General features: G+C 36.3%; 1 protein-coding gene across 50 annotated transcripts in view; it reads right to left on the reverse strand.

The window, feature by feature from the left end:
- Positions 1 to 27,061, reverse strand: part of CAPRIN2 (caprin family member 2) — a 45,447-nt gene that overhangs the window by 8,952 nt on the left and 9,434 nt on the right. For 31 of the 50 annotated variants that reach the window (XM_063672567.1, XM_063672586.1, XM_063672589.1 and 28 more), the window contains 11 exons: positions 22,558 to 22,644; positions 16,498 to 16,736; positions 15,180 to 15,262; positions 12,894 to 13,061; positions 11,790 to 11,833; positions 10,199 to 10,876; positions 7,509 to 7,631; positions 5,925 to 6,006; positions 4,813 to 4,868; positions 2,295 to 2,399; positions 564 to 710 (listed from right to left, as the gene is read on the reverse strand). In XM_063672567.1, the coding sequence (XP_063528637.1) occupies positions 564 to 710; positions 2,295 to 2,399; positions 4,813 to 4,868; positions 5,925 to 6,006; positions 7,509 to 7,631; positions 10,199 to 10,876; positions 11,790 to 11,833; positions 12,894 to 13,061; positions 15,180 to 15,262; positions 16,498 to 16,736; positions 22,558 to 22,644 (1,812 nt within the window). Of the gene's footprint in view, positions 1 to 563; positions 711 to 2,294; positions 2,400 to 4,812; positions 4,869 to 5,924; positions 6,007 to 7,508; positions 7,632 to 10,198; positions 10,877 to 11,789; positions 11,834 to 12,893; positions 13,062 to 15,179; positions 15,263 to 16,497; positions 16,737 to 17,412; positions 17,506 to 22,557; positions 22,645 to 27,061 lie in introns of those variants that run through there. The other 19 variants (XM_054442471.1, XM_063672563.1, XM_054442474.1 and 16 more) reach the window with 5 other exon arrangements.

Raw genomic sequence — 27,061 nt, forward strand, 5'->3', positions numbered from 1 at the left:
TAGAGAATAAACATACCAAACTAGCTGTAATACTATTTTTTAAAAAAGCCTTAACTACAATTTGTAGAAAAATATGTAATTCAAAACACCACATAAATCTGAACAAATCTCCAAAAACCATCTTGAGATCAGGATAAAATAAAATGAAAGTTTCAGCAATGACAGAACACCCAAGTATGTGTCCGGTATTTCAGGTTACTGATGTTAGGGAATAACACTAGTAATGATATTAGTAATGGTTAGTATTAATAAGCTGTTGCTAGAAATTCTGTTTCTCAGCCACACATTTTGTTTGTTTAATATGGGTCCTCAGCTTTGCCTGCTACTAATGCTAAAAGAAGGAATAATGCTCTGATAAAACACCCATTTAAAATTCTAGAGGCTGTGGATTTCCTACTCTTCTGCCACAAACAGTATTGCCATTGGCCAAATATAATTCTACCAACCCAAATAAATTTTACAAAAGGCAAACTTTTTACATAGTATCCAATAATTATGTAAGAGAAACAATGGCTTTTAACAGGAATAATGAACTGCAATCATCATTCATGTTTCATACTCACTGTCTGCATGGCTTGAAAGGGTGCTGTGTTAATGGTTACTGAACTACTACTTGCTGGAGGTGACTGGAAGCCCTGTTCAGAGCCCTTTGCCATGGGAGGATTTGGAGAAGCTAGTGAAGACGGTTGCTTGCCTGGGGGAATTGCTGCCTGGGGGGAAGAAATGCAGCATCAGCCAATCACCTGCCATATAACAAGCAGTTAACTTACTCTAAAACCCAAACTGGCATAAGTCAGCAAGTTCTTTAGGATGACATTTGGACACAGGAATGCAAAAGAACAGCTTTTGCTTACAATTTCAAATCTCAATTGCTGAGGATGCATACCAGTATTTGCTTTGCACAGCTTGCTGACTAAGTCAAAGAGTCTTACCAATAATCAGTCTAACAGATGAGGGGCTGAACTTTTTATATGCACCTAGTCCTTTTCAAACCCTGCAATGGTAATTTCCAGTTAAGAACCTAATATTATTCAAAATGTATACATCAGAATTGGATTTAAGAAAAAACTTGGGTTAGTTGTTTAGTGTTAATTTTTCTCTATTTTAAAGACTTATTAGTTAGTAGGTTTCTAAGTCAGCTACCTAAAACAGAAAACAACTCTGATCCAATTTAAGTAATCCTTACCTAAGGAAGCCACAAGTTCTTGACATAACAGATTATAAATCCAAAGGCTTAAAAAAAATACCAAAAACCAATCTCAACTAGATTGTGAAGCAGACAGCTGTGAGTTACTTGGTAACAATCACTTCTTCCTCTTCTTAAAATGAGGAATGAGATAATTTAAATTCAGATCAAGTCATCACCATAAAAACTAAGGATTATCTATATTTTCTTATATTCTATAATGAATACATATTCTTCTATAATAGTTAACAAAAAATACCTGATAGTTGCTAAATTACCCCTCAAAATTCATCCTATGTCCATCTCAAGGATTTACTCAAACTTAGTGAAAACTAACTTAGAATTGAAATTGAAAGCACAAACATAATACTGTTAAAATGCCTTTTTTTTTTTTTTTTTTTTTTCTGAGATAGAGTAACACTTTGTCACCCAGGCTGAAGTGCAGTGGCACAATCTCTGCAATCTCCGCCTCCTGGGTTCAAGCGATTCTCTGGCCTCAGCCTCCTGAGTCCCTGGGACTAGAGGCATGCGCCACCGCACCCAGCTAATTTTTGTATTTTTAGTAGAGACGGGGCTTCATCATGTTGGCGAGGCTGGTCTTGAACTCCTGAGCTCAAGTGATCCACTTGCCTCGGCCTCCCAAAGTGCTGGGATTGCAGGCGTGAGCCACTGCACCTGACCCAAAATATTTTTGACAAAGTTAGCCAAAACAAGATTGTAACTCATTCCAACTCAGTAAGTGCTAATATTAATAAAATAAAGTTATTGAGCTTTCAGTTATACAAATAAGAGACTTTTCTCCTAAAAGTCCTTCAGTGTAAATATAGTGAGAAATCTGACTTAATGCTACCTACACTTTTCATTTTTTTAGATTAAAAATGGACATTTATTGCACTAGATAAGGCAATACCATATTAAATCTATTTATATGGCAAAGCTACAATAAAGTTACCCGTATAAGTTCCAAAATCACAATATCTATAGAAAGTGATACATTAATAAAGTATAAATGTTACATCATTCAGCTAATCATGCCTGTAATTCATAAGGTAAACTGGTTCTGCTATTCTTTAAGACACAAAAGAAATTAAGACAATTAGTCTTTTACCTCAGGAGTCTCTGAGGTCATAAACTCTGTTTCAGATCCAGAAGAAGTCTGATCGGTAGTAACCAAGCAAGCATTTGAGCTACAAGTAACTGGAGAAGAAGTAGCCTAGACACAGGAAAATACAAAATATTGTAAAAGGCACATTTTGTTCACTTTATATTTCTTGGGCCCTGGCCTTCCTAATATGTTACTCTTACTGAACACGCACATGTGTCAAGCACTCTGCTAAACACTTTATACATGTTAATATATTTAATCCTAACAGTAATCTATGAGGTAGGTACTATTCTCATTTTATTGACAATTAAGCAGTGGCAAAGAAAGGTTAAGACATTTGCCCAAGATCATACTGCAATTAAGTGGCAGACCTGAGATTCAAACTCAAGCAGTCTGCTACACTGCCTGTCCAGGCCTGGTTACCAAAACTACACATCTCATCCCATGTTCACCGATTCTTGGCCCTGTAGTAGATAGCATTCACGGGAAGGTGAGCTCTGGGTACATTTAACACTGTAGGCACAGCTCTGCCAGAGATCATAGTAACTGTGCTTTCATGCTAAGTGCTATCAGCATCCTAAAGAGGCAGGCTGAAATATAAATAGGAAGAATAAGCTCTACATAAATCAGAATGGCATCAAAAATTCTAGTGAAAAATCAAAGCTGATAGCATATGTAAAATAAAAATTGTGAGAAAGCACATTAGGAAAAAAAGTTGTGACAACTGTAACCAACAGAAAATGAAAACAGTGGCTAGGAAAGAATTCTATCGCACAACAGGTATTCAAATACAGCAAAGAGACACCCATAAAAATCGGGCAATAGCAAGATTTAAAGTGTCCGTGAATCCACGCCTTTTATCTAAATGCTTCTATGTGGTTCTCAGAAGCCCAAGTAATAAAATAGGTGAACTGGAAACTAATGAAGGGTTACAAAACAGAGAAATTATGTTTCAGTGACCTTCTTGAAGGAGGCATTATGATATGTTGCTTTTTAGGAAGGAGACTGAGGATTGAGTTTTAAGATCTTATGGAAAAAAATATTTGAAATCCTTTAGGACATTTTATATTACCCAAGTAAATAGGCATAACTTATATCTGGCCAAAATATTAGAACCATTATAAGATTAGAGTGTTTCTAAAACTAGGTCTTTCTTCTGGCTCTGTCATTAAAGTAATGAGACAAGTGCCCAAGAAAAGTAGAACTGGCTGTTGTGGGAAAATAACTAACTCTGTTGCTAAGGGAAGATTCACAGATGCTAAATTAAGGCATCTTAGGCCACTTGACAGTTAATCTTAAAATGGCTTCAATTTCAGTTAAAAGGTTCATTTAATAACAAAGACATTTACATTAGTATTTATTTAGAAGTGATGGCAGTTCCTGCTTCCAAATTAGTGCTTTTTAAGTAGACCAGTTGGAGGTGGGTTATTGGTGAATAAACATGATATTTGAAACCAATGTTCCAAAAAATGGGTATGAAGATTCATCCAGGAGGCTTTTAAAAATATAGGCAAAACCCTAGAAAATTCTGCTCCAACACGTCTAAGGTCTTATCTAGAAATGTATACCTTATTAAAGTGACCAGGGGCTTCCGATGCAGCCATCCCACAGCCTCCACCAGAGAACTACTAAACTATACCAGTGCTTTTCAAAAAATTTAACTTGTCAATTGAAAGCCTTATGTAGAACCCTAAACAGCTAGAACAGAAAATGTAACTGCTTTAGTAAAAGCAGTGAGTGAATTGGAGGAAAGTAGGAAAAACCCCAATATACCCTGCTCAACAAATACAGTTTGAAAATTAAGGCTGAGTGCAGTGGCTCACACCTGTAATCCCAGCACTTTGGGAGGCCAAGGCGGGTGGATCACGAGGTCAGGAGCTCAAGACCAGCCTGGCCAAAATGGTGAAACCCTGTCTCTACTAAAAATACAAAAAAATTAGGCAGGTGCCTGTAATCCCAGCTACTGCCAGCCTGTAATCCCAGCCTGGCCAAGATGGTGAAACCCTGTCTCTACTAAAAATACAAAAAAATTAGGCGGGCGCCTGTAATCCCAGCTACTCGGGAGGCTGAGACACAGAACTGCTTGAATCCGTGAGGCAGACACTGCAGTGAGCCGAGATCATGCTACTGCACTCCAGCCTGGGCGACAGAGCGAGACTCTGTCTCAACAAAACAACAACAAAAATTAATTTCTTTCTTCAGACACTTTACTATGTTAATAAACTAAATTACTTAAGTAGCTCAAAAGAACATAATATTCTTAGACAAGGTACCGTCTGATTTCTTCAGGCTTGCTCTCTCCCCTTAACTAAAGTCAGCAAACCTGTATTATATGTTTTCAGCATAGTCATCAGGGAATCATTTTAGGACAAGTCGTATTTAATCTACAAAACTAGATATGCTTAGAACACTTTTAATAATTTCATTAGGTACATGAGAATCAGTAAGTCTGATTATTCTTTCCAAAGCAAGAGCTTCTTCCTTGAGTAGCAAAGAACAAAAAATTAATTTGGAAAGTTACCTGTAACGGCTCTTGAAGAAAATCACTTTGACTGGACAGATTTTGTTCTTTAGATGCTGCAAGGAGTAAAATAAACAGTAACTACTGAGGGAAGACAAAAGCTTACGCATATCAACTAGGAGGAAACTAAAGTTTACACTTCACAAAAAAGGCATTAGCTGGAAGGACTAGGTCTCAAATTCATCATGCACTTTCTATTAGAGTTTTAAAAAGAGAACTGTAGAAGAATAGAAAATACTAGTTCCATCGGTGACATAGAGTGATGCTTTAAGGTTAAATGGGCAAAAGTAGCATTTCAAGACTTCCAAAAGAAAAGAACTAAGACATTTAAAAATAACTGATAATAGTGACCCGGAAGGTAAGACCCAGGCTACCATGCATAGTAATTAACTGATAAACTTAAGTTTCACAAATTTCAAAGTCAATCTTATCTGGATCATCTATTCAGTTTTTTTCTGATTATATATATTAACATACTTTTCAATTATATAGTTTGTTTTGTTTCTTCTTGTTAATATCCATCACTTTTATTAATTACTCTCTATTTACTCTTACTTCACCCAGGAATTGCTACACCAATCTTCAAGCTGGTGTATACTGCTCATTAAAGCTGGACTAGCTTTATGTCACTCCTCTCTGGAAAGAAACAAACGTGGAGCAAAAAGCCTAAGCTTTGAAGCATCGGACCAGATTCAAATGCAGGCTCTTTTGTTAGTTACTGTGTTAATCACTGTTCTACACTTCATTGTGGTAATCACACCCGTAGTTAAGACCCAAAAGCCTCAACACTAGATTTAGAGTCCAAAGGAGTCAAGCAAGTTCTAGTCAGAATTCACTCCAACAACATAAATTACAAAAACAGCTATTGAGTATTTTCATTCACCCATCCAGAGCCTTTCTCCAAAAACTGAAAACAAGTCAGTTAAGTACACTAATGTCCTAATGGTAATTTACCCACATATAACTGGTAACAGATGGATACAGTTAGAATAAATTAATACACCAACATATTAGGACATCTAAAATAAAATTATTTGAAAAGGCAACAACAACAACAACAAACAGCTGTTCGCTCAAGACGTTTGCTCCAAGTCTTTAGAATGATTACATACCTACGGGGCTACCTGGAGTAGCTGAAGGCGGTTGTGACGTTGGAATTGCACTTGAAGGTTTGTCAAAGTCCAGAACAGACTCCTAAAGATACAATTTTAAATAAAGAGTAGAAACAGAGATTACTCATTTAAAAGCAATTACCATTAAATTATTCATGATGCTGCCTATAGTCTATTAGCTACACATATCTAGCTAAAGCTATAGGTATCTAGCTAGTCACTGTCTCAAGATGCCAAAACTAGTCCATAGAAAATGAAATTAAGAATTAAAAATAAAATCTAAAGTAACTGCCGTAACTTAAGGCTGTATAGAGTGCTAAAACCACAAGAGTAGGCCATGCGCAGTGGCTCACACCTGTAACCCCAGCACTCTGGGAGGCTGAGGTAGAAGGATCACTTGAGCTCAGGAGTTCGAGACCAGCATGGGCAAAAAAGCGAGACCTTGTTGCTACTAAAAATTTTTTAAAGAATTAGCTAGGCATGGTGGTATGTGCCTGTAGTCCCAGATGCTCAGGAGGCTAAGACAAGAGGATCACTTGAGCCCAGGAGTTCGAGGCTGCAGTGAGCTTTGACCACACCACTGCACCCTAGCCTCGGTCAGCAGAGTGGGACCCTGTCTTTAAACAAAACGAAAAGCCTACAATAGTAAATCTAAGGCCTACGTCAGAAAAGAAACTCTTGACCTTACTAAGGTCCTAAACACAGCCATCAATCCTAGTCTAATCAGAACCCCCATTTTTATTACACCAACCAAAGAGCATCTACTTATCTCAACCATTTACTAGCTCATGCTGTTAAAACACTTTCAAGATGAGAAATCACTCTCTTCTATCTGTCTATCTCGGTTCTCCCAGAAAAGTTTCCAGTATTTTGCATACTTAAGCTACACATTTGCAGGGAGCATTTTAGTTCTTACATCTTCAACTAATCTGATGGTATAGGCAATTCCTACATCTTGCAAATTAAGTGTTGGAGGTTAAATAAACAGCTGGTAAGTAACAGAATTTAAACCCAGGCCCATATTCAAAGCTCAGAATCTTTTACTAAACAAAAATACTTATTTGACTTTAGCCCTCAATAATCTCATACCATTCTCAAATTCTGTGTCTGTATCTCACAACTTAAACATATTGTATAACACAATTTATCATTTAACTATTGATTTAACATAAATTTACAATCTTCTACAACTGGAATATAAATTCCTTGAAGGCAATGAATGTCTTATTTTCTGTATCTGTACTACAATGGTATCTAACAATACCAGACACAGAGTAGGTTCTCACAGTTCTCAGTACTGATCATCTATAGCAGTAATGATACTTGAGCAAGTTAAGCTTTTCACATGCTTAATTCATTTTTTTTTGTTCTAACAAACTTAGGAAGTAGGAACAATAATCCTCACTTTTCAAATAAAGAAACTAAGGCAGAATCAAGTAATTTGCCTAAACTCCAGGCTAGGAGAGCTAGGAGGCAGCAGAGCCAGGACTTGACAGAATAATCTATGCTCTTAATAATTTCACTGTAATGTTTCCAATCAGAACCCCCATGAATATCATTTAAGATTCTGTAAATGACTCATACTTGCATAAAGTTACAAGTTCCTTGAATCTGAGTCATCAGATCCTGCAGTTTTTCTTTCCTCAATACTGGATCCTTCGGAAGGGTAGAGGAAGAACCTACAGGCTGATGCATAGGCTTAGGCACCTACAAGATAAAGCCATAATGTGTAAGAGTGAAATTCAAATTCAAGAGCCTAATCTAGGAAACAGCTTATCACTACATCTTAAAGGAAAAGAAAAAACAGCAATGTTCATTTATCACAGGTAAAGAATTTTCTCATAAATACCTTTTCTAAATAAGCAAACTTTAAACAGATTTTTCGCCTTCACAATTTTCATGGAACTGTTTCTAAAACACAAAATATTCCTTTTAAAGGGAAGATCTAGCAGAAGTTCCTTGTTAAGAGTGTTTTCCTTATGGACATGAGTTACCATATGTCCTCTAGGATAAGATGCCACTGACAATGAGACATACCAATGATTTTTTTTTCCAGGGCAAAAATTACTACCACATTAAATGTACATCCCATTTTAAAGATGTATCTGATTTCAGAAATCAAAATGTAAATACATATTAAGTACATACATACACATACCCTAAAATTGAGGGGGATACACTATATTTTGTTATAAAGTAAGTACACTCTTGGGGGCTACTGATATTCATCCTAAATTGCTTAAAATTGCTGCACATCCTGAATTAGACCAATTTACAGTTACTTGGTCTAATTCTCCACTAGCTCCTCTTCTTCACCTTCTAATTCTCAAAGATACACAGCTAAGTTTGTCAAAGGTACCAGATAAAATAAGAGTTAAGAGACTGTAAGTGAATACATATGGGACTCTTTTAGGAGGAAGGTATGAACATTAGTGATTAATTTCATGTTATCTAGTCTTTTGGCTTTGAACTATATTCTGCACTTGACTGTACTTAGTCAATATTCTAGACAGCTCAGATTCCAAGAAAGACAGAAAAATACTATATTACACATAGAAGTATCCCCTCCTCTCAGTAACTGAAAGATGCTACAACTTCAATATAAAGCTATCTGTGCCACAAAAGCAAATTAAATATGTTTTGACCTTTCCAAATATGTAACACTGATTTTAAATGCAATTCATCAAATAGCATGATAATATTCTGGTATGATAAAGGTTCTGCATTGCTACACCTACTAGAATTTTAAACCAGGTTTTTAAAAGCAGCTTTGAGATATTAAATTGGGTTTTAAATATGTTTTTCAAAATAATTATATTACAGTTACTGTTGTGTGGTATTTGGTTAATAAAACAAAGCTGACCATCTTCTGTAGGGTCAGGAAGAAGCTAAAATTAATATTAGCAACTTGAAAAGAGACAGAAAGGAGAGCAAAATAGCCAAATAACTCTAAAATTTTGTTCCCATACAGAAGAATTAAGCCAAGGGTAATTTACTTATAAAATGCAATGCTTTGCTTTCCCCAAGAAAAATGCTTTTCATATTATTATATTAGAGGGCCAATGGTTTATCAGAAAGCCTTTAGCTAAAATAGCACAAATGTGCAAGGAAGACTACTCTACAGAGATAGAGAACACCGGAAGCACAAGTTCACATATCTCAGCAAATGAGGTGGTAACAAGTTTGCATTATAAATAGTAGTAAATAAGTAATTTACAATTTAACAAAAGGCAATCCTAACATAGCACTGTACCCAAGAATTATTCAATGTAAGTGTTATCTACCTGAAATAGGTTATTTACCCTTAAAAGAATGTGGCCTTATATTTTAACTGAATCTTGTACTCCAAAACCTAACTACAAAATATTTAATGCCAACAGTTTTCCTGTCTTTGGAAAAATTCTCATTTTGAAATGGAAATAGAGAACTAATTCAAATCCTTCCCCTAATACTAAAATATCTGCAACCACCATAAACCTTCTTCATAAAGACCTGGGCTAAACTGAGTGACCATAAATGAGCAGAAGAGAAGCGAGAGAATATAGAAAAATATAACTTGTCAGAAAAAGTTATTCATATAGCAGGTAAATGACAACAAATGAAATACAATATCTCCCATTCTGTGACAAGCATTTACATTACTCACTTGTTCACATTATGGCATTATGGTCTTATTTAAACTATCTACTATTTTCATATCATGTTATATTGTTAAAATTTGGCATTAAAACAACATTTTATAATTGCAGAAATTTCATCTCAGATTAGGCTCAAAGACAGACTAGATTAACTCCCAGTTTTCAAGGGAAAACAATAAATCTACCCACTAAAGAGGGTGAAATATTTTATACATTAACTTCACATGGGTTTTGAAGAGAACTAAGGCCGGGTACAATGGCTCACGCCTGTAATCTCAACACTCTGGGAGGCCGAGGCGGTTGGATCACGAGATCAGGAGATCCAGGCCATCCTGGCTAACATGGTGAAACCCCGTCTCTACTAAAAATACAAAAAATTAGCCAGGCGTGGTGGCATGCGCCTGTAGTCCCAGCTACTCAGGAGGCTGAGGCAGGAGAATCGCTTGAATCCAGGAGGCGGAGGTTACAGTGAACAGAGATCGTGCCACTGCACTCCAGCCTGGGTGACAGAGTGTTTCTCCATCTCAAAATAAATAAATAAATAAATAAATAAATAAAAGAGAACTAAAAAGTCATTACCACAACACCTTATTTATGCCTACACTGACAGAAGCAGAATAATACAGATCAACTCACATCTTTGGGTTCCGTGTTCAACTTCCTGGGCAGGAGCTGGTCATTTGGTATGAGGCTTGCTGTAGCTACTCCCCAGGACTTTGGAGAAATCTGTGACTGTGATGTTAAAGAGTGTTTTTGACTCTCAACATTGTTTTCCCAGGATTTTGGAGTCTCTGGCTGTTTTGAATCCTGTTCTTCACACATGGGAGTGGTCCATGACTTGGTGGTGTTCTGTTCGCTCTGCACGGAAGGTGTCCAAGACTTTGGAGTTTGCTTCTTTGGATCTTGTTCTTTCTGCAGCTGAACTGGCCACAGCTTTGGTGTCTCCTGTTTCTTTTGTTCCTCTTGAACATACCCTGCTTTGGATTTAGGTGTGTCTTGCTTCCACTGGCTAGGAGATGGCTTGGATTTGGAGAACTCCTGCTTCTTCTGCTCTTCCGGCAGAGTAGACCTGAGTTTTGAGGTGTCTTGTTTCCTCTGTTCTAAGGAAACTGCAGGCTTGGATACCTCCTGGTGCTTACCAGAAGCCTCCCAGGACTTAAAGGATTCCTGTTTCTTCTCTTGACCATCTGGTTCAGTAAGCATATCCCAACGTTTTGGGAGATTTGGTTTTCTAGCATAATCTGCTTCCCAAGGTTGCTCTTCGCCTTGTTTGTTTGAATAATCTACTTCTGTCATATAGCGTCTGTTAAGAAACTAGATACAGAAACAATGCACTTAAGTCACAAAATTCATAGAAGACCTTGGAGGGAATATCCAACTCTATTAGTATTGCTATGTCCTTTGATCTAAGTTGTTGCACTAATATGAAATTTCTGTCCTTATTCTACTTGAAAAGACTTTCCTACTTCTCTTTCCTACTTTCCTACTTTTCTGTCCATTCCTTTTTCCTCAATTAACAGAAATACAGACTTCAATACCTCAAAAGTAGCAACTTCTGTTGGACTTGCCTAAGACTGGCAAGAATTGCTTGATTCGGATTCTTCTACCAAGGCTGTTCCGCCTTTGCCAGCCTTAGGACCCTTCTCCCCAGTTGACTCCCTCAAACATTAAAAGGCAGAAGATAGTTCAACTTCAAAGTTAAATTATGTAACCTTAAACCTGATGTTTCCTAAGTTACCAGTGTTTTCTTTATTTCCCTTATACATCAATTACACTGTTTTTGAATCTCCCGTTCTTTTCAGCTTCCCATGAATTTCAACGTCACTTCAGAAAGAGAACAAATACCCTTTTCTGCTACCAATGTGAGTAAATTCTGGAGAGAGCAAAGTCCTGCGCATCTTAAAGTTCCTCTAACACAGGAGCCAAAAATAGCTATCATTTGGGCAGTTCGTGTGCCAGGCCAAATTCTAAGTAATTTAGAATTTAGATCAACCTCTTTAATCCTCACAATAACCCCATGAAGTAGTCATTATCATTATCCCTATTTTACATATGAGGATAACAGACACAGCTGGACCAGATTTCTTGCCCAAAGTCCCTAAGCTAGTAAACTGCAGAACCAGGGTTCAAGCTCGGGCAGTCTGGCTCCAGAGCCTTAGCTTCCAACCACAACCCTATGCAAAAGGCTGAAAAATCAACATCAGCAAATTGTCTTTCAGTATCTCACCTCTTGTGGTTGTATCTCTGGCTGGGCAAATTCCATTAGAGACTCTGGGATGATAAAAAGAATTTGAATAAATACTAGGTGAACTGTAAGTTTTTAGACAGATTACAACTATAATTCATTCTAGCAACATATTTCAGAAGACTCGTAACAGAAAAAGGGTAATACAAAATCAAGTATATTGATGGCAAGAGGAATTCTATTGTTTATTAGTCCAAAGCATGTGGTCTGAGGCTACTTCAAACTAGTAGTTCTCCTTATGTAAGACACTTTACGAAAGTCAAGTTTCAGTTTAAAACTGATATCTGATTGAAAATAAGACTATTTCTTCTTACCCTAAAACACAGCTTTTTTTCAAGTTAGCATTATAGCTCATGTCCCATGGGGTAAAAATTGGTCATCTCAGCTTGAAATAGAGCCCTTAAAAACCTCTTACAAGCCAGTTTAAGGTTAGGAGGGGATAAGAGAGTGGAGATACTTAAGCACTGCACTTAGTATTAAGAACTAAGGGGAAATAAACATGGAAAATGGTTTGACTCTTGCTTATGGCTACCAGAACCCTGCCTGGACTACCTCCTTAGAAGAGATATTTCTTTAATAAATCCAACTTTAGCAAACAAAAGCAGAAGTGCCACTTGCTCAAAATATTTCTTCCCCAGGCAAATGGTAATTTTAAAAGTATATTTTCTTTACTGACTTTAGCACTTTTTTCCCCGGAATCGATATTCGATCTTAGGTTAATTACATCCTCATTCTACTACAGTGCTGGTTTCTACTATAACTTCCATTGTAAACAATTTTAAACAGAATTATCCTACTAGTAGTTTAACAGAGAAGTTTATTCAAATTCCATAAATGCCTCCTTTAACCAATGTATTCTTTTGGGACAAAGTACAAACTAGTATTTCTAGTAAGTTTCACTCGGTAAATCATGGTGATAAAGCCTAGAGATGTTTTATAAACCTAGGTTTATCCTGTGGTAAGTAAAGATTTCCATGCATGTAGAACCTAACAAATTAAAATAAAGCAATCACTGCACAATATGTGACTCATTTGGGGTATTAAAAAATGCAACCACTATAAGGATTTTCAGAGGTCACAACAAACCTGACTCTTTGACAGATTCAGTCTTCGATAATTGTGTTTTTTTCTCTGATTGTATTAGCATTTCTTCCTCCAGTGGTACTTCCTTTTCCTTGGCATTTTTGGGAACTGGGATACTTTCAAAATAGCCTGAGTTCAGCAATTTAGACAGTAGATCTTTCAAGTGTTTGTCTAAGAAAGAGTGATTAAGACTTAGTTGTCACATGACCTAACTCAAAATTACTGGGAATAGAAATCCTAATTATATCCTAGTTGTAGTACATTGTTACAATAGTTTACATTGATGTACATAGTACATCGTTACAACAGTTTACAAGTTTACATTTTCATGGTACTAACTGGAGAAATTGTCAGTACCATGAAAAGTAAATATGCAGTCCATCTTTATTTTATGCTGAATCAATATGAATTTTAATGAGATCAGAATCTCAAAAGTTCAGCAAGTCACTTAAGTTTCTCTGGACCTCCATTTCCACCATTTGAAAAATGACTAAATATCAGAGACCCTAATCAAATATGTCACAAAAGCACACATCTACTCCCTGAGATGAGAAATAAGTCATTTTTCCTATCTGCTCCCAAGACATCACAACTAGCAACCACTCTATCTTCCCCAAGTAATTAAGGCTTTAGAGAAGTAAAAGTCAGTTCCTCAAAATCTATCTATTAGATTGGGTTAGAAAATCCTATATTGGACAATCTCTATTAGATTACTAATATTATTAATCTATTTTAGAAAACCCTATCTTTTACAAACTCTGAAGTATTTTTAAACTACAAAACTCCATCATGAAGATTTTACTCGAGTTATGCTGTTTGTCATTCCTATCACCTGACCATTTGATGATCAAGAAAAACCTTAAAATGATGCTGAAGTCACTACACTACAAATAGGTCTAAAGTCATTTTATTTTAAAAATCCATTAAAAACATAATCCCAAACTAAGCAGAGTTTCCGTACTTCATTTGAGTCTATTATTCCTTTCACAGGAGTACTATGACATAGATTTTGAGTCTATTATTTCTTTCATAGGAGTACTATGACAGATTTTGTCTTTTTTAAAAAAAATCAGCTTTCAGATATAATTTACAGGCAAAATTCTCCTAACTGTACAGTTTTAACAGATATTTAGTTGTATTACCACCAGAACCATGATATAGAGGATTTTCATCAACCCAAAAAATTCCTTACTACCCCTTTTGCAATTAATCGTCCTCCCCTGACCCCCTGAAAACCAATAACCTGCTATCATCCCATTATGTCTTTTCTAGAATTTCATATAAATGAAATCATACAATATGTACTCATTTTATGTCTGGCTTCTTTCACTCAGCATAATTATTTTGAGATTCATCCATGTTGTTAAATGTATCAATAGTTCCGTCCCTTTTTTATTGGTGTGTAGATTCCGCTGCTTGGGTATACCACATTTTATCAATTTATCAGCTGAATAAAGCTAATATAAACATTCACGTACAAGTACTTATATGAACACGTCTTCATTTATCTTAGCTAGAAGACTAATTGCTTAGGGTTATAAGTGTATGCTTCATTTTATTAAAATACTGTCAAACTATTTTCTAAACTCATTTTGCATTCTAACCAAGAAATAAATTTTTAATTTTGATTTAAGCTTGAACGAACTTAGAAATCTTAAGATAGTTATAGATACTTGGATTTTTTTTAAAAAGGAAGCAATCACTGGTAACAAAAATATTTACTACCTTCTAGTGAGTTTTCATTACTCTAAGCTAGTACACAAAGCTATGTACTTCATATCCAGTCATCTGTATTTGGTCATTTGGCCAAAGTCTATTTAGCAAGCCAAAAGAACTCTCTTTCCACAGACCACTTCCAGATCAATAGACAACAATGTTTCAATACACTATAAAACCATTCATATATTCTTAGGCTGATCTGGTAGATAAGCCTTGATATTAACAATGTATGAATTTAAGATTCTTAAATAGAACAGGTACTACCACACAGAATAGAAAACTGAACCCCAAAATGATCAAGCTAGTGTTGAAGCCAGTACTTAGCTCTATTTCCAAATCATATTGACTTGCCACTTCAAAACTCTCCCTGAATTCCATTTTAGTGACTAGGGTTATACAATAGCTGCTTTTAACAGAACTAAACAAAGGGATCATTCTCCCAATGAATATAGTATTGTCAGACATGTAAGTTCTGATGGACTGACACAGTTTAGACCCTCAATATCATACTAAACTTCTAGACATAAAGTTTAGTATTTACTGCATAAGTCCAGAGTAGAGAAAACTCACATGTCGTTCCTACCACTGCTTTCTCACTACCTTCCAAAAGGTCCCAAAAGTACAAGGATGACTGCTCCATCTGGTCTTCAACACTGACAAGGAAAAGCAGCAGCAGAACAAAGTGGCTTTAGAAGTACATATATATGGAGCAGCACAATTTATGCAATATAACCCATTAACAGACAAGACATTCAAATGTTAATTTTGTCTTTTTGCTCTTTGGAAAGAAAAAAATTGAAATGTATACAAGATGACTAAATGCCTGCTTAAGGATTTCAAATGTAAGAATTTTTCCTTAAAACAACTAAAATATGGATTTTACCAAATAAACCTGTTAAAGAATAGACCAAAAAGAGTTTAAAGCTGCCAATGCAGTATCATTAGTTCAGGTGTATGCCCTACATAAAAGAACAGTGAAATTGAAATATTAAGAGCCGCATTTGACTTTAAAGAAAGCAGCTTATTTAACAAATTATGTTTTGCTTACATTTCACATATTAAAGTGAAGCTACATTCCCTGAACCCACAAAAGTGAAGGAAGCATTGTATAGATGATGATGATGGAGTAGACTATCAGCATGACAATTAAAAAATACATGGCTATACATAGGCAATTAAGAGTTCTATTAGGCTTCTTTCTGATCAGAGACTGATTTCTGGTAACCGTTGAAATCTGACTCTACTTCAGTAGAGCTAACAAATATGAAGCTGGAATAGCCTGCATCTAACAAAGCAAGAGCACAGCATCTGTCCCTAGCTGATTTACTCCATCAAAACAAAAAGAGCAATGGATCACTGTGAGGGAAAAAAAGCCCCATTTTGCAGGTTTTGTATTTTAAACTATCAAATGTATTTATCACTAGTTATTCACAGCATAATAAGAACACCAAATAATTGTTACTTTGAAAGTTTAATGACATCGGCCAAGTTAAATATTATTTACCTCTACTTAAGTATAGCAGGAGTAAGAAGGCAACTCTGAGAAAATTACTTCAAAAGTTTTAGAAATAGATATAATATTATACTTGTACAGGATTAAAATTTGATGCTCAGACCTCATTTTTTTAAAAATCAGTATTACAGTAAAGAAGCATGTTAATGAGACCATTCACATTCACTTTCCTTCCAGACAATCTGTCAACCCTGTCAGACTCTGGGCCAGCCAAGGTTTCCATATTTAATCAAATTAATACTTTCTTAATTTCTCTCTCCCCCTCTCTAACACACACACACACACACACACACACACACACACACATACTCTCACACCCCTAAAAAGCTAAAGTGTCAAGTGTTTCATTTCAGGAAAATCTTTTCATTAGCTTACCTCAAACTTTCATTTCTTTCAGGGCAGGTCAGTTTTGAAAACTTAATGAGGTAGTCAAGTTCTTTTGAAGGCAAATACACTGCACCATTCAAACCCCCTTTGAAGTCTTTCTGTACGTGTTCCTGTGTCAAGTTCTGCAATACATACTGAACTTGAAGTATAGTTCGAAGCTTTTTCTTCTCAGCCTCAAGTTTTAGCATGTGCTCCCTTCTCTGGGCCTTCTTCTGCGCTTTTAGTAGCTGTGAAAACAAATGGCTAATTAAGGGTAACAATTCTCTACCATCCCATATTAGCAATACGTGTTCTACAAAGTCTAAACCCAAATAGCTGAGATTAGATGATAACCCTCATGACTGTCAAACTACCAGTTTAGTCTGTCTCCTTTTTGAGCTAAAGAAGTCACTGAGTAATAAACTGGTATGTCTCAGGTAACCAGAGCCAAGGGGGTCAAATATCTGACTCCCAAATCCAGGATACGTCTAGTACCGCTAATATCACCATGATGAGTAGCGAAGTACCAATCATTGATGTCCATATTCATTTCAACATTTTACTCTTTCACATTTATGTGTATCAGTCCTTTCTGGACCTTTTAGGATTTTTTTTAAATTTCATATTCCAGGGGAAAAAATATTTAAACTAAAATGGTCAGTTTTCAATGAACCAAAGAAGACTGGCTAAAGCATAAGGGATTGAAAAGCTAACAGACATAAAATGTCTTCCAAGTGTAATGCCAAAAACCAGCCACAGCAAACATGTTATTTTGTTTCAGAAGTAAAATTAAAAATTTTTAAAATAATAATTTGCCCCATCAGTCTGGACGGAGCTATATCCTCCAATATTTAGCTGACAAAACAGATACAGAAAATAAATGGAGCTTAAGTTTTCCCTCAGGCGAGGCACAATGATACACACCTGTAATCCCAGCCCTTTGGAAGGTTGAAGAGGGTGAATCACTTGACCCCAGGAATTCAAGACCAGCCTGGGCAACATGGCAAAACCCCATCTCTACAAAAAATACAAAAATTAGCTGGGCATGGTGGTGTGTGTCTGTAGTCCCAGCTACTCAGGAGGCTGTGGTAGACAGATTGCTTGAGCCCAGGAGGTCAAGGCTACAGTGAGTGGTGACAGTGCCACTACACTCCAGCCTGGGCAACAGAGTGAGATCCTGCCCCCAAAAAAAAAAAAAAAAAAAGTTTCCCCTCCAACAATTTGTGTATATAGATTGAGCAGCCCTAGATTACTCTAAAGCTTAGAATTATAATACCTTAAAGTCTGACATAATATTCATGGGTCCCAGAAAGGACTTGCCATTTAACTAAAAAGTACTATCTCTTTCCATTAAGAAACCTAAAAGGTCTTTTCCCTCCACAGTTTTTCTGATTGTAACGTTTCCATCATATTGGATATTTCGCAAGGTATGAAGATTAAAATACAAAAAAAAAAAAAACTACTAAGATTTTTCCTATAGATGGGTCAAAGTACTTTGATATAGCATTGATATTTTAAATTATATAAAAGAGATGTTCACAAATCCTAACAGATTAAAATTAGGGGGGAAAACCTCATGAAAAAGATTCACTGTGGCATAATTAATCCCTTCCTAGGGGATGTGGAAGCAACTTAATAAATATGGTTTGTGCTACTGCTAGGGACAGAAAGATAGTAAGTGAAGATAAAATTTTGAGAATGAGAAATAGACTGGTTGAAGGTTGCATGGGCAAGCACATTTTCTCAGATGGGAAAGGCTCAGTAAGGCTTTTTCCAAGACCTCAGTATAGACTGCATCAATAACACTTACCAAAACTATAGGAGTCTCTGATCCTGCTTAAGAGAAGAAAAGAGGACGGAGGTGGCACTCCTACCTCTCCAAAACACTGGAGTTTCTCATGGTATAGGGAAAAGCAACTGATTCGCAGGGCATCTTCAGACAATTATACCACACGATTATCTCAGATTTATCTTTGGCCAGTCTCCCAAGGTAAGACTGGGTGGTCATATGGGCTCATGCCACCTTGAACTTCCCCTATCAAAGTATTTTTGGGTTTTTTGTTTGTTTTTGAGACAGAGTATCATTATGCCATCCAGGCTGGGGTGCAGTGGCACAATCAAGGTTCACTGCAGCTTCGACCTCTTGTGCTCAAGTGATCCTCCCATCTCAGCCTCCTAAATAGCTGGAACCACAGGTACATGCCACCATGCCTGGCTAATTTTTTTTTTTTTAATAGAGATGAGGTCTCTCTATGTTGTCCAGGCTGGTCTTGAACTCCTGAACTCAAGCAATCCTCCTCCCAAAGGGCTAGGGTTACAGATGTAAGCCACCATCCCTGGCTATTTTTTATTTATCTGCATCTATGATGACAGGGACTACATCTACTGTTTACCAACATTCACTAATGCCCAGCACACAATCTGACAAATATCAGGGCCTCAAATTTTTGTTGCATAAGATCAAGTATCAGGAAAGTCTCCCAGATCATGATCAGCTGTCACGAAAAGCCATGGACAAGAGCCAATTTCTCCTTCTTTAGATGAAAATTAGAAAGGTGGGTTACATTGTTCTCTTTTTCCAGTTGAGGACCAGTTTGGAAAGGAAACCACTCTCAATCAGTAGTACTGAATGATAAAATTGGTTTTCTTTTTTTTTTTGAGACGTAGTCTCACTCTGTCCCCCAGGCTGGAGTGCAGTGGCACGATCTCGGCCCACTGCAAGCTCCGCCTCCCGGGTTCACGCCATTCTCCTGTCTCAGCCTCCCGAGTAGCTGGGACTACAGGCATCCGCCACCACGCCCAGCTAATTTTTTGTATTTTTAGTAGAGATGGGGTTTCACCATCCTAGCCAGGATGGTCTGGATCTCCTGACCTCATGATCAGCCCGCCTCGGCCTCCCAAAGTGCTGGGATTACAGGTGTAAGTCACCGTGCCTGGCCGATAAAATCGGTTTTCTTAATCGAGACTCAAAATGATGAATCCCTACCAGGAGACAGAGCTCATGAGGACAAAGCAGAATGTAACAAGGTCGAAAAGAAGGACTTCCAAATTTACTTTGAAGGGAAAAAAGAAAATGTTCCACAAACTGCAAAACTGGCTATCATAGAACATGTCTGACAAAAGAAAAACTTAAAAGAGGAGCCCAAAAATTACCAGAGGGGAAAAAAAAACCCTCAAAAGTACTGCCAAGCACCTTTCAGGGTCTTGATTCAGTAAGGCAACCTCCAAAGTACTTTATCATGTCACCTAAAATGAAAGTAAATCTCAAACACAGGCAACTAAAAATAATTTCATGGATATTAACAAAATGTGGTGAGTTGGGAGCTACCTCTAGACTACAGCAACAAAGAAAAAAAAAAAAAACAGGTTAAGACACCATATTCATGATATAGAGAAAAAGTACCTAGGGCCAGATCTTGGCTCTATCACTTACTGGCCATATGACTTTGAATAAGTTCCTTTTACTTAAATGTAAAAGACAAAACTATAAAAACCCTGTAAGATAACCTAGGAAATACCATTCTGAATATAGGAACTGGCAAAGATTTCGTAACAAATATGCCAAAAGTAATCACAACAAAAGCAAAAACTGACAAGTTAGATCTAATTAAACTTAAGAGCTTTTATGCAGCAAAAGAAACCATCAACAGAGTAAACAGAGAACCTACAGAATGGGAGAAAACTTTTGCAAACTATGCATCTGACAAAGATCTAATATCCAGTATCTATAAGGAAGTTAAATAAATTTACAAGAAAAATAAACATTAAAAATGGGCAAAGGACACGATGAATAGACACTTTTCAAAAGAAGACATATATGTGGCCAAAAAGCATATGATAAAAAGCTCAACATCACTGATCATTAGAAAAATACAAATGAAAACCACAATGAGATGCCATCTAACACCAGTCAGAATGGTTATTATTAAAAAATCAAAAACTGACAAATGCTGGCAAGGTTGCAGAGAAAAAGGCATGCTTACACACTGTTGATGAGAGTGTAAATTAGTTCAACCATTGTGGAAAGCAGTGTGGCAATTCCTCAAAGAGCTAAAACCAGAACCACCATTTGACCCAACAATCCCATCACTGGTTATATATCCAAAGGAATATAAATCATTCTACCATAAAGACACAGGCATGCGTATGTTCATTACAGCACTATTCACAAGAGCAAAGACATGGAATCAATCTAAATGCCCATCAATGATAGACTAGATAAAGAAAACGTGGTACATATATACCATGGAATACCATGCAGCCATAAAAAAGAACAAGATCATGTCGTTTGCGGGAACATGGATGGAGTTGGAGGCCATTATCCTTCGCAAACTAACACAGAAATAGAAAGCAAATACCACATGTTCTCACGTATAAGTGGGGGCTAAATAATGAGAACACATGGACACACAGAGGGGAACAACACACACTGGAGCCACTTGAGGGTGGAGGTAAGAGGAGGGATAGGATTAGAAAAAATAACTATTACGTACAAGGCTTAGTACCTGGGTGACAAAATAATCTATACAACAAATCCCCATGACATGAGTTTACCTTTATAACAAACCTGCACATATACCCCTAAACCTAAAATAAAAGTTTTCTTAAAAATAAGTCGCGCATGTAATCCCAGCTACTTGGGAGGCTGAGGCAGAAGAATCGTGTGAACCTGGGAGGCAGAGCTTGCAGTGAGCCAAAACCACGCCATTGCACTCCAGCCTGGGCGACAGGGTGAGACTCCGTCTCAAAAAAAAAAAAAGAAAAGTTACTTTTGCTCTGAAAAAGAAAAGTTACTTTTGCTCTGAGTCTCAGATTCCTGATCTGTAAAATGAGACTATTTATAGCAACTTCCCAGACTATTGTAAAAATCAAGTGGAACTGCACAGGTGCCTGGCACAAGGTAGGCATTTTTTATACGTTTTTAATCTAAAAAGAAGAAAAGAATACCATATATTAGAAAAATATAGACCTGAATGAAAAACTAAATTGTTACTGGATAACTCTGAGTAAAGACAGAAGACAGAAAATTTTAAATATCATAAAAGTATACTTCTAACCATATTTGTAATCCTTCTTAGCCAAGAATTAGGATGGTAAATGTCTCCAGCCCAGAAGAATTTTTTTTTATTCCAGAGGAATGGAGAAGAGAATTTTAGTTCACTATAAAGAAAAACAGGCCAGGGCGATTGCTCACACCTGTAATCCCAGCATTTTGGGCGGCCAAGTCAGGAAGATCCCTTCAGCCCAGGATTATAAGCCTGCAGTGAATTATGATCACACCACTGCACTCCGGGCTGGGTGAGAGAACGAGACCTTGTCTCTAAAATGTAATAAAAAATATATAAATTTTTTAAATGAAAATATCCAAAAAAATAGAAGAGATTATCTTACGAGGCATGCTCTCCTCTCCAGGAATGAATTTATTTAAAAATTTCCGCAATTGTTGGAACTTGACCTTTGAAGGACCTTCTAATGCTGAGATTTGAAAAAGTAAAGAATACTTCACTGAGAAGTGTTTAAGACTTCATATTACTGATTAAATTTGTCAGAGATAAAAGTTTGAACTGCCAACATAGAGAACCTAACAAGTAGTGAGGCCAGATTTAACTCTAACATGAGTCATTAATTTTCCCATTAATAATTTTCATGCTTTCAAGAAGACTACCAACTCTGTTGTCTCATATGTTAAACAATGTGAAAGAAGCCTATCTTATATAAATTTACAAGCCTATATTCTAAAATATCTTTAATAAATATACCTTGTCAAAAGTTTGATTCCCTGTGTCAATGATTTCTATAATTCTGTAATTAAATAACGTACATTAGATAACTAATGCTTTATTCACAATGTCTCATATTCAGATGCCATTTGTGTTCTCCCTTGAGACTACAGAAATCTGAAAAAACTAGTTCTCCAACAGTTATCCTCAACCCTCCATCACGATAAAATATCAGCAGAAATTAGAAGAATAATAACCAAACACCATTATTAGACACTGACACACTGACATTTTCTCCAAGATCAATGGTTAAAACTGGTTTCAGGAAAAGCAAAGAAAACATACTCACATCTAGGCTCAATCCAGAAAAGGTTTTCTGAAGCTCCTTGGCAAATTCCAAATTATGTAGCACTTCTTCATATTTCTCTACTGCTTCCTACCAAATAGGATAAGAAAACATCAATTTTGTGACTGTTTAAGTATAAACATGTGAAAATAAGTGTTTCTTAAATACAGTAGAAGAGATTTAAGACCTTATGGCTATTTACTATACATACAAAAAAAAGTACTTGCCTAAAGAAAAAGGAGAAAGAGTATTAATACCAGTTATATTAAGTTGCATTTAAAAATTCTATTCTAATGCCAGAAATTCAATTTTTATATTAGAAATATGAGTCCTAATTTTACCCCTATAAAGTCTAAGATCAGAAAGCCCTGTTGGTTTTAATAGCACTGAGCCAATAGGATTTCTCTGTTAATATTCATTCACTACTCAAACATATTACACAAATAGCATGGTGAGTATCAGAGAGATGAACAAGCAACTTCGAGACATTTAAAATACAGTGGAAAGATTTAGAATAATTACCTGTAACAGACAAAAATAAATAAGTATTATAACAAACAATATGCAATGTCCTACAGGAAATTTAAAGGAGCAAAACTTTTTTTTAAAGACTTCCCAGATGAACAACATTGACAGAAAAGAGGGGGGCATTTCATGGGACTTTAACTCAAATCTATACAGAAGAGAAAGGACCAATCTGAAACAGAACAAGGTGGAGAACCTGCGCAACTGGACAAATACATATTATAAAGCCTCAGTAATTAAAATAGTAAAGTATTACACTCCAAGGTATCTACCCAAAAGAAATGAAAACATGTCCACATAAAGACTTGTATATAAATGTATACAGCAGCATAATGGCCCAAAATGAAAACAATCCAAATATCCAGCAACTGGTAAGTGGATAAACAAAATGTGGTACACCCATACAATGGAATACTAGTCAGCAATAAAAACAAATGAAATACTGATACATGCTATAACATGGATAAACCTCAAAAATATTATGCTAAGTAAAAGAAGCCAGACGCAGAAGACTATTTTATGCGAAATATCCAGAAAAGACAAATTTTTAAAGATAGAAAGTAAATCAGAGCACAAAAGAGAACTTTGGGGGGATGATAGGAATGCTCTAAAATGAGACTGTGTTAACAGTTCAATAACTCTACAAATTTACTATAAACAAATGCACACTTAAAATGGGTTTACTTTGTGTTAAGTATATTATACCTCAATAGTGTTGAAAAAAACAGACTGATATTAAGTCTTTATAAAGGTACAGAACAACAGGAACTCCTATGTAATAATACCAGTATTAGTATAAATTGGTACAATAATTTTGGAAAACAGTTCAGAATTTTTACCTATGAAGTTAATCATGAGCATGTCCTACAGCCTAATGATAGATATGTACCCTGAAAAAAAATCTTACTCCTGATTCTCAGTACTACCTAAAAGATTCCTCAAAGTAAAATTCTTCATAGTGACAAAAAAACCCCAAAACCTCAAGCATCCATCTATTTACAGACTAAAACTAAGTAGAGAGAACCAAATAAAATACAGGCATTTGTATTGATATAAAAATACTAAATATAATGAGTGAAAAAAGCAAACTGCAGAATATATAGCATGATACCACTTACTATAAGGTACAAACAAAAGCAACTCTAACAGGGAAGCAAAAAAAAAAAAATGCTCTTAAAAGCAAGGGAAAACTTCAGGGTCATGGTTACAAGAAGGAGAAAGTACCACACGAGAAAGGAGCCTCAACACTGTTGGAAACATACTATTTGAGTTGAGAGTTGGGTTCTGGTGCTTGCTTTATTATGTATTATAACTTATATGGAATATATTGTTTCAGCCATATATTTTATAATAAAAAGGTATAGAGATCTTCCTGCTACAGAAACAAGAATGAGCAGATAACATTACCAGGATATACAGTCCTCAGAGGGATGTAAAACTATAAAGAAATACTCCATATCTACTCCCAAATGGTATTAACTTAGACTCAAGAAAAGCAGCATCAGCTGGGAACTACCTCAACTTTCCATCATCTAATGTAGACCTATCCTTTCATTTTTCCTTTCTTTACTAAGTGAAGAAGGTATCCCCCCCCCCGCCCCGCCCCCGCTTCTACCTGTGCCCTGGATCCTACGGAATTGTGCCTTCATACAAAACTTTACTTTAGGATTCTGTCTTTAATGTCTTCTAACAAAGAGCTGCTCCCTCTCTATTGATGCTTAAATCAGCATTTTACAAGTTCATGTCATCTCCAATCTGAACAAGAAAAATTAATTCTTCTGTGACAACTACTTCCCTCCAGCCTTACACAAATTCAAACGTGTTTTCAGTCTCCAGTTCTTCAGATCTCATCAACCTGAATTCTGTTTCTACCATTCCACCAGAACTGTTTTAGCTGAAGTTAGCAATTGTTGATGCCATCCTTTAAAGCTATGGATCTTTCATAGCTCTCATTTTGGTTGACTTAGCAGCAGCCTTCAACTAAAAGGCACACTCCTGCTCTACAGACATTTCTTGTTTTTACTAACACTAAACTTTCATTTTTCTCCCATTTCTCCAGCTGCTTATTTACTAGCAATTTTTCCATTAGCTTCCCTCACCTGCTTTTAGCACCTGTAAAATAGGAGTAATAGAACCTACCTCACAAAGATGCTGTACAATTTAAATGACTGTGTATGTATAAAGCACTCAGAATGATGCCTGACCCTAATAAGCACACCGCATTTTTAGACGTTATTGTCCAAACATTAAATGTCAGAATTCCTCAGGATTCTGTCCTAGGCTTCTCTATTCTGCTTTCTATACTCTCATCCAAGACAGTCTTATCTCCTCTAATGGTTTCAAGTAGCGGTCATACAGGTGATATTTCTATCGGCTAAACTTCTCCATGCTCCAGACTCATTTACCTAAACACCTGGTACCAGACACTGATGTCTCCCAGGCACATTAAAATCAATAGTACAAAATTGAGCTCTTTATCCTACTCCATCCTCCCAAAACCTCCTTCTGCCCCAGTGGTCCCACGTTTAATAAATGGTTTTGCCATCCATCCACTGTTTAAGCAAGAAACCTGAAACCACTCTCAGCTCTACCCTCTACTCCTACAACCAGTTACCAAGCCATGCTGATTTTACCTCTCAAATCCAGCTACTTGCTCAAGTTCCTCTGCCACTGCCTTAGTAGGGTTCCCATAATCATTCACCTACACTACAAACAACTCTTTTCTAATTTCCTTACATCCATACACCATCTCCAAACCATACTTCACACTGCAAAGTGATTTTTTTAACTAAAAATCTGTAGTTGTTCTCTGCTTAAACATATCTGTACCATTTCTGATGCCTTTGGGAAAAAGTAATTTTCAAATGGTGTACAAAGACCTACCCCCTCCAGCTTCATCACCCATCCACGTGACCTTCTTTACAGTTTTTGTAAAAGCTCTTTGTAAAAAACCAAAAATCTGTTCCTTCTCAGAGCCTTTACACATGCAAGCATCTGCCTAGCCTTCTGTTCTTCTTCCTCCCTCCCCCCTTTCACTGGCTAAGTCTCATTCATATTTTAGGTCTTAACTAAAGTTCTTCCTTTCTTAAGGAAGCTGGCCTTAACTCTCTAGACTAGGATGGATCCTGCATTACAATCCGTTATCATCCTATACTTCACCTTCTTAACATCCATCATATCTGTATTTGCTTATTCCCACTCTCTTCCCCATTACATTATAGACTCCATGTGGTAATGATCACATTTGTCCCCTAGGTATTATAACCCTAATATTAAGTACAGCACCTCCTAGAGTAGATACTTAATATATCTTGTTGAATGAATAAAAGATAGTTCAGATGATCTTAGAGAGCATCAGATATGCTCAAGATTCTGAACAATTTAAAGCTTTTGAAAGAAATCATATACTGAGAGCTGTTTCAAGAAAAGGACACCACAGACAACAGGACTGGTGAACTGAAGGTAAGATCTCAAGACAAGGATATCAACTAGGAAGCATATGTAAAGTTTAGGTGGCTTGCCTTGACTACGCCAATAGCAGTAGAATTACAAAAGAGGGAAGATTTATATTACTTATTGAGTTTACTACAGATGTATTAAATGTAACACGGGATCACAGTTCAGCAGCAAAAATGGGTACCACATTCTAATTCTTTAACAACAAAAACTTCGGTAGAACCAAAGACATCAAGTTTCCCTTGCCTATTGCTTGAGAATTCACTTGAATCTCAGCTCTTTATTTCAAATCCAGATCTGAACCAAACATACTAAAGTTATAAAAGTAACAATTTAAGTTATTTAAATTATGAAGTTACATTAAATTACTACAAGTTAAAGTGACTCCAAAAACAACTTCATTAGACATTCTTTTTACTATTTGAAAAGAGAAATCTATGTTACCAATTTAACATAAACCTTATGTAGCTTAGCCTTGACAGATCCCTTAAGAGTTACTACTTCAAAGAGGCTGCAAGAGCCATAT

The sequence above is a fragment of the Pongo pygmaeus genome, chromosome 10, assembly GCF_028885625.2.
Source record: "Pongo pygmaeus isolate AG05252 chromosome 10, NHGRI_mPonPyg2-v2.0_pri, whole genome shotgun sequence".
Taxonomy (NCBI): domain Eukaryota; kingdom Metazoa; phylum Chordata; class Mammalia; order Primates; family Hominidae; genus Pongo; species Pongo pygmaeus.